Raw genomic sequence first — 7,240 nt, forward strand, 5'->3', positions numbered from 1 at the left:
GAAATTGTTAGAACGATAACAGCAGCCTAATAAGATTTTGATCGGTTTTTTAGGTTCTAATAATGCAAAATTTTAGGCAATAAATTTAAGAATGACAGTGAAAGCCGTATTGGTTTAACTATAGCCATCACTGTATATTCCTTTAAAATAATACATATGACAGGACATTAATCACGTAACATTGTGTAAACAGACTAGGCATTAGTAATGCTGGTGACTATCTAAATAATTTGGGAGGGATTTTCCTCCTTGGTTTCAACTCAGGTAATCACAACAGTGTCCGAAGACGAAGGCAACCTACTAGAGCAAGTGAACCCACGTACAACGCGACTATTCGTGCTCGTAATCATGCCTGCATATTACCAGACCAGTGTTCCCAAATGCTGGTTGTATATCTTTGGGCATAATTGCATCAAAGGGAACAAAAAACGTATGGTTCCATGTCCTGTGTCTTCATAAGATCTCAGGTGGCGATTTTATTCCCACTAACATACTAACCAGACTTTCAGTGCCTTTCTTGAGTACATAATTTCTGACTCCCAGAAAAATTTGGCTTTTATTACGCTTGATTTTTTTCAAAACAAAACTAATTTCTAGGCATCTTGTTTACAAATATTTGCTTTCAATTAAATAACTAAATTTGTAATTTATTTTGAAACAAAAAAGAAACATTTGTATGGAAAAAATGTCCATGTAGTAGTAGGTGTTTAAATAAAGCGTGTGAATTCAGTTTACTAGACAAAGTCAAATAAGCACTTTTCTAGGAGGTGTGAGGGTGACACATTTCGTTGTCATTCCGTGTGTGCTAGTTAGCACAATGTTGTCTAAAAAAAAAAACTTCCCTTTTTTTTCCATGAGAAGATTTAAGACAAATGTGTGCTTTTTTCTCCAAAAAATAAAGTGACCTGACAAAATATTTGTATATGCATTAAACTAGACGGTCACTTTAGCGTTTGGAGGATGCACTTTCCTTTTGCGGCAATGGATTTGAATTACATAGTCAGCTCCCCTGCCTATCTGCACATTACTTTTACACTGATTTGACTTATTATGACATTAGGAAGGACGCTTTGCACTACAACCTGATCTCCGTCCTAAAAAAAAAAAGCAATACGAAGACGTCTACTTAACTCCGAGATGTAATTTTAGCCCATCAAAATAGCCGCTAATGATAGTAGACAGAAAGAAGGAAATTCGGGTAAGCCGTAATCTACATCTAGGTAAAACGCATCCATAATTTAAAAATAAGGGGAAAATTTTCCTATACTAATTAGCTGTTTGAAGTAAAACACAAAAGCTTACAACTCATGAATTGATGTAAGTTGTCACGGCTGGTAAAACCATACCAACGCAAGTTGATCCTTTTGATTACATCTATAATTTTCCCTAGTAAGGTCTTTGTAGTAAAAGTACAGTCCATTATAATTTAGTGTTTATTTAATAAACGCTCTAAAACTACTCAGAATTTGATTGTTTACTCTTTACTTACCAAATTCTGCTCAGACACTGCAGGAGAAATTTAGAAACTTAACATTGTATGCTGAAAATTCTTCCACTGTTTTAGTAGTGAGAATTGGCTACATGGCAGTAAATACCATCTCATCTAACAACGGCAGCAAGCTGGTCCATTTCTCACTCAGACCACAGACGCTAGACAAAAGAATCCCTAAAGGGGGTTCAGCATTGGCAACTGTGTAGAAGTGGATTACCTAGCAAAGCAATCGCACCTTACAATGTAACAACTCTATAAGCATTAAATGAACTAACTTAGCCAGTGGAGGCTTCATCTACTCAATTAATGCAAATCTAAATAAGTCCTTCGAGTTAAATTAATAAGGGTCCAAGAAATTTTTTAGGGAGAACGTGGGATAGGTATATGTTATTGCTTATTCGATATTGTGTATATCCTTTGTGCTTCATCTTTCTCACTTGTTATTCAACCTACCATAGTCGCACTCATACCTTTTCGTATTTTGTACCAGTTGGTTCACTTCTTTTTCCTATTTCTTATTTATTTGCATGTTACATCTGCCACCCTTTGCAGAAGGCTGTCATAAGCAGTGAATGAAAACAAAACAAACAAAACAAAACAAACTACCTAAAGACCCAAAGGAAAGGGAGCTTTTTGAGATATTTCGAAATCTTGGAAGAATACTCAGTGTCGAGGTTCATTGACTTGGCAACCAGTGGAAGAAAATACCATGGTGACTTCTTCCCCTAAATAAGTAACTTGTTTTAATAGGTTTCTTTCACTATGCCAATCCACAGAGGGTGTAAAGTGCAATCAAAATAATGCATGGCTGGATGGTAGCCAATAAAAGGCAAGTTGTGAGGTTAGCAGTTTACAAGAATTTGAATATACTGTTTAGTTGTATTTATTATGATAGTCACCGAAACACTAAGGATCGTTTGCTTTTGCCGACGTCTATGCTAGCAGTCACTCAATATGGTGAATTAACATCCTCTAGATTTGTTAACAGCACTACAGGTTTGGGACCAATGCAATTTACTTGTCTTGCATCTGTTACCAGATATGAGAGGAGTGCACCACTCTAATTTATTCTAGACACATGGAAAAGTGGTCCACATGGACACCGGTATTGAGACCCTCTCCATGAAGATGAAGGCTATGGTTGACTTCCTTCCTTCTTGTTTACTTGGCATGTCTTGTTAATTTAAACCCTCAAATTTGAATGTCATGCTTGTGAGCCTTGACGCGAGCAGTGTGTCCTGACAATCGGCAGAGTGAGAAGAACTCTATCGTGGCTATGAACGGCTATCTCACAAGTCACTGGAATAATTACCTATGCTATATTTTGGCTCTAAACCACTTTTCTCAAAACCATACTTTTGCATGCATACCTTTATGAGGAATTTGACCTTTTTCAATAAAAATTGGCCCAAAATGTGCGGATCTTATCATGCCTGTTGGCTAGCCATTGGTTAATAAGTTTATTTGTTGTGTGATCAAAATGGGTTCTGCGCCCTTCTTACACAGCAGTGGATGAGCTGGTGAATTTTCTGAAAGCAAGTTGTAATATATCACCAGGATGGGTTTTATTCCCCACTAACTTTCTGTGCCGCTTCAGCTTATGCACGAAAAGTGGTTTTGAATTGGCCAAATATTTCATCACTGAATGCAACATGTGTAAAATAAAATGGCTGAAGTGTTTAATGACGGCCCTTTACACATTTTTATAAGGTGCTCCTAATTTACGCAACCGCCTGCTCATCTTAGGACTTCATTTTTATGTGCTGTATTTTGAAGACCTTACCGAAATGAAATGCGTAGTTATATTAAAGCATGTTGGTCTCCGAGAGATTAATCACAATCCTTGACTGTACATATAAGCTTCATTTCTTCTGATGAGTCTGCATTTCTCGTTCACCACCCAAACCACTGGTTGGTCTTAATAAATCTACCTTGCGCAACAAATGGGTGGCAGAAGTATGTGGGGCCAATGAAGATGGCGTACAGCACGCGCCATAGGAAGTAGCGCAGTCTGGAAAGCAGGCGAAGTGCGAGTAAGAGCAACGACAGCAAACAGCAACAAAAAGCCAAATGCTCTACATCTGCATTCGGTTAATAGCGCATCGACATTTGCCACGCTAATTATCTGCACTCTTTGCTTTATGTCAAGATGTGCCTTAACCTTTCCTCATTATAATAGCAAAGAACTCTCAAATGTTGCCAAAGAAAATGCCTTATATGCATTGGCTTAAGATTCTGCACAATTGAGGTGATGTTGGAAAGGTGCACAGACAGAATAATACACTGACAAAAGTCAGACATTACACTTCGACAGGGATTCCAGGAGAGCTGAATACCAATTCTACAATTCATTATAACGAATGGTCAGGCATGTCCATCGCTTCTAGAAGCATGATGAAACTAATTAGGCATAAGAAAAATCAGCGCCACCGCTATCATCCACGTATGGAATAGACAGCTGAGCACTTGGAAGGCTCCTCCTGAGCTTACGGTTGATCTCTGAGACTTCTAGGCAGTTTACTCTGGGCAGCTAAGGAATGAAGGTATGCTTTTGTATTAGTTTAGTGCTATCTTCTCTGTTAGATAGATTTTCATGTTAGTAGTACATGATTTTCTTTATTTTGTCCTAGGTGCGTATACAGACAAAAAAAAGCACCAGGCAGAAAGATTAGAGGCACGTGTTGAGATTCAAAAAAACCAAAGTAAAATGGGTAAATAAATTAGTAAGAAGAAGGGAACACAAAAAGAATCAGATGGGCAAAGATAAAAACAAAAGACAATAATTAGCAAGGTGGATATCGCCAAAGACGGGGAGAAGGACAGAAGAAGTGAATGTTCTTGCAATCATAAGGGCTAAACTATGGCTAAATCGGTCCAGAACGAGAAAGTCTCTTAATAGTGAAGCGAAAAAGTTATTTCATTTTATAAATTTTGGGTATGATTTTGTAGCTATTCAGCTAAGGAAACTTTTTAAAGGATTTAGTGTAAATAATTGGTTTATTCTCTGATGAACAAAAAGTTTTAATTTATAAAACCGCGTTTCTGTACTTAAGCAACAAATACGTAAATATTTTAGCTATATCAAAGCAACACTGCAAAAAAAATTAGCCATGCTCTTTGTACCTTTGAAGAACTCGCAGCTTAAGTAATCACGCGGATAAACTGTTTAGTATCTCCAGTGTTTCATAAAGGCCTTAGCTCGCACACAGCAAAATTTACTCTTCCCACTTTTTACTCATTTAACCTTTACTCTGCTCCTTTACTCATCTGCATCTTTCCTAGGTACTTGAAGCATTTGATAGAGGAAGATCTTTTGGTACTTGTGAATAAATACTTTACCTGCCTCCCTCATGAATAGACAAAATCTATGCTCCAACGTTTATGTTTTCGAGATTTAGGGGCAAAAGTACTACTGACTTTATGATTTCATTAGTTGTTTTAACAGCCATTTTAATCTCTCGAATTCCTGCCTTTCGGCACCAGGAAAAATTCTATATTCATAATATAAGTAAGATGGCGTAATTGTTGGCCTCGTACCAGAGCAGTGATATTGTAAATTGATGTTTCTTTTTACGGAACTTCCACTTTTTTTTCCATTCTACCTATTTTCCAATTTCAAAAGGCTGTATTTTTTGGTGAAGTATTTTCACAGATTAGAGCAAAGTCCTGCATTGATAAAATGTACTGTTTTTAGGTATTAAACAAATTTGTCATATCAATGCATATTTGAGACACCTTTTACAAGACAAAACAGGCAAAGCAAATTATCGTCCACCACTTCATTCTTACTTTAAAATATCTTTAGAGAGCGAAAAACAACTTCTTTGCAAGTACTGCTTGACAATATTCAAGATGTCAAAAACTTATCTATCATTAAATCACCCAAACAGTCTTGATATCAAAACATTACTGCATTATTGATTCTTATGAATTGAAGTTACATTTAGTAAACAAATGATCGCCTCTATTCCTCATTGCTTTTGTCGCTTTTATTTTAAATCACTATAACTGTGGTGGGTCTAACACTCGTAAAAACTCTGCTGCAACAGAAAATCACACTGCCGCCCTAGTTATTTACTAAACATTCGTCACCACCCGTCTCATTGGCACTGGCACAGTGGAGGTAGCTCTGCTTCAAATGCGTTCTGATAATAGGTCGCTTATCGGAAAAAAGCAAGCTTGCCTTTAACTCGGTGGCAGTCAAACTTGTAAGGATCCTCTCCTGCGACTTTTCTTATTCCTACAGCGATGGCAGATATAGACTAAAAATTTGTGCTATGCTGGAATTTTTGCAATTGGTGTCGCAAGTTGGTGATAGCAAAACAGTGTCGTTTCACTTAAAGCTCCTTTACATTGCAGATGCTCTAAATTCAATCATAAGTACCTGGTCTGCTAAAACATCACGCACATAAGTTAAAATGCAAAGAATTATGTGGTTTTTAGTTGATCACTAATATAGGAGAGCAGTGGTTTACCGTTATACCTGCAATTATTCAAATCAATACAAAAGCAAAGCTCATTTATTGCCAAGTTTGAAAGATTAATTATCCCGTTTGTCAAAATTCATCTTAAATTAACATTAATGCTGGCGTACATATGATAAGGGATCTGTGTCAGTTCATGGCCAAAGTACTTGCTCCAACTTATGTGGCATACAAATAGACTGAGTTAAAAACTAAAAATTTGGACCTAAAGTGCCCTTCATTAAAAGCCACACACCCTTAAGTTGTCAATCAGTACAAATTAGTAATAACTGAATTAATACAAATCCAATTGTGATAACTCTACATCAAACCTGGTCGTCGTAAAGGTCACAGGCTCTCATGAGAAAGAGGTTATTTTATTTTTAGACGACATGAGGATTTCGTGTAGAGATATTTTATTTTTCACTTTCTTAAAATGTAAACAAAACCAAAACTGGATGAAAAAATGGATGAGGATTGATAACTTAGCAAGCTTACCTTACGAAATGCTCTATTAAATGACCCTGTATCTGTCCAAATATCGTATTGTGCAAAGATTGCAGTTGCTTCGGTATCGGGAAAGTAAGCACTTTTGAGTCACCTTGAAGTCGTGAACACAAAGCCAAAACACCCGTATTTATTTGCAGGAAACGACGTTTTAGCTTTATTATTCTTTGCCAATTGGGTACTTAACTCTCTGAACCTTCGAGTTCCTCCTTACAATTCACAGACACAAGCTTCGCATGTTTCATCAGTTTTCTGACTAGGTCTTGAACCATGAGAAGCTTGCAGCGCTTTTAAGTTTTAATTTGAGAAAAAGAAAAGAAGGCACAAACTCAATGCATCAGTCGTATTTAGAAAATAACGGGGATCCAAATGGATTAATCATGATTGGCTGTGCATATTAACCACTTGGGATAGGCAACCATTCCACAAAGGCATCGTTCAAACAAACTGCTAAATTTATCAAGGCGTTAACAGGAATCTCGTGGTTCTCATAAATACGCCCTATGGACAAAAAACGATTGGAATTACAAAATTTTACAAAATCGGTAAAGAATTATTACCCAAACTCAATATTTACATGAGTTAGTTAAATTACGATTTTTAGATTGGGAAATACTTAAGGCCTAATTTACTTTGATCTAAAATGCACCTAATAGCATGGTAAATGTATGGCACTAAAATGTGAAAATCCATGTTTATTAATTCCATATTTTCCTACTGGGTGTACTGTATTCATCACTGTCGCCTTTTATTATGTTGATGATAATGGCATTTACAG

General features: G+C 36.6%; 1 protein-coding gene across 1 annotated transcript; it reads left to right on the forward strand. All coding sequences in view use genetic code 11, as the record gives it.

Annotated features, from left to right (window-relative positions):
* Positions 1-2,304: 2,304 nt before the first annotated feature.
* EGR_08215 (hypothetical protein) lies at positions 2,305-5,413 on the forward strand (the record flags this gene model as incomplete). The annotated part of the gene is made up of 5 exons (XM_024497464.1): positions 2,305-2,488; positions 3,002-3,148; positions 4,123-4,203; positions 4,926-5,000; positions 5,187-5,413. The coding sequence occupies 5 exons, from the start codon at positions 2,305-2,307 to the stop codon at positions 5,411-5,413; spliced, it is 714 nt and encodes a 237-aa protein (XP_024348105.1).
* Between the last annotated feature and the right edge of the window lie 1,827 nt (positions 5,414-7,240).

Source organism: Echinococcus granulosus (assembly GCF_000524195.1).
Source record: "Echinococcus granulosus chromosome Unknown EG_S00099, whole genome shotgun sequence".
NCBI lineage: Eukaryota > Metazoa > Platyhelminthes > Cestoda > Cyclophyllidea > Taeniidae > Echinococcus > Echinococcus granulosus.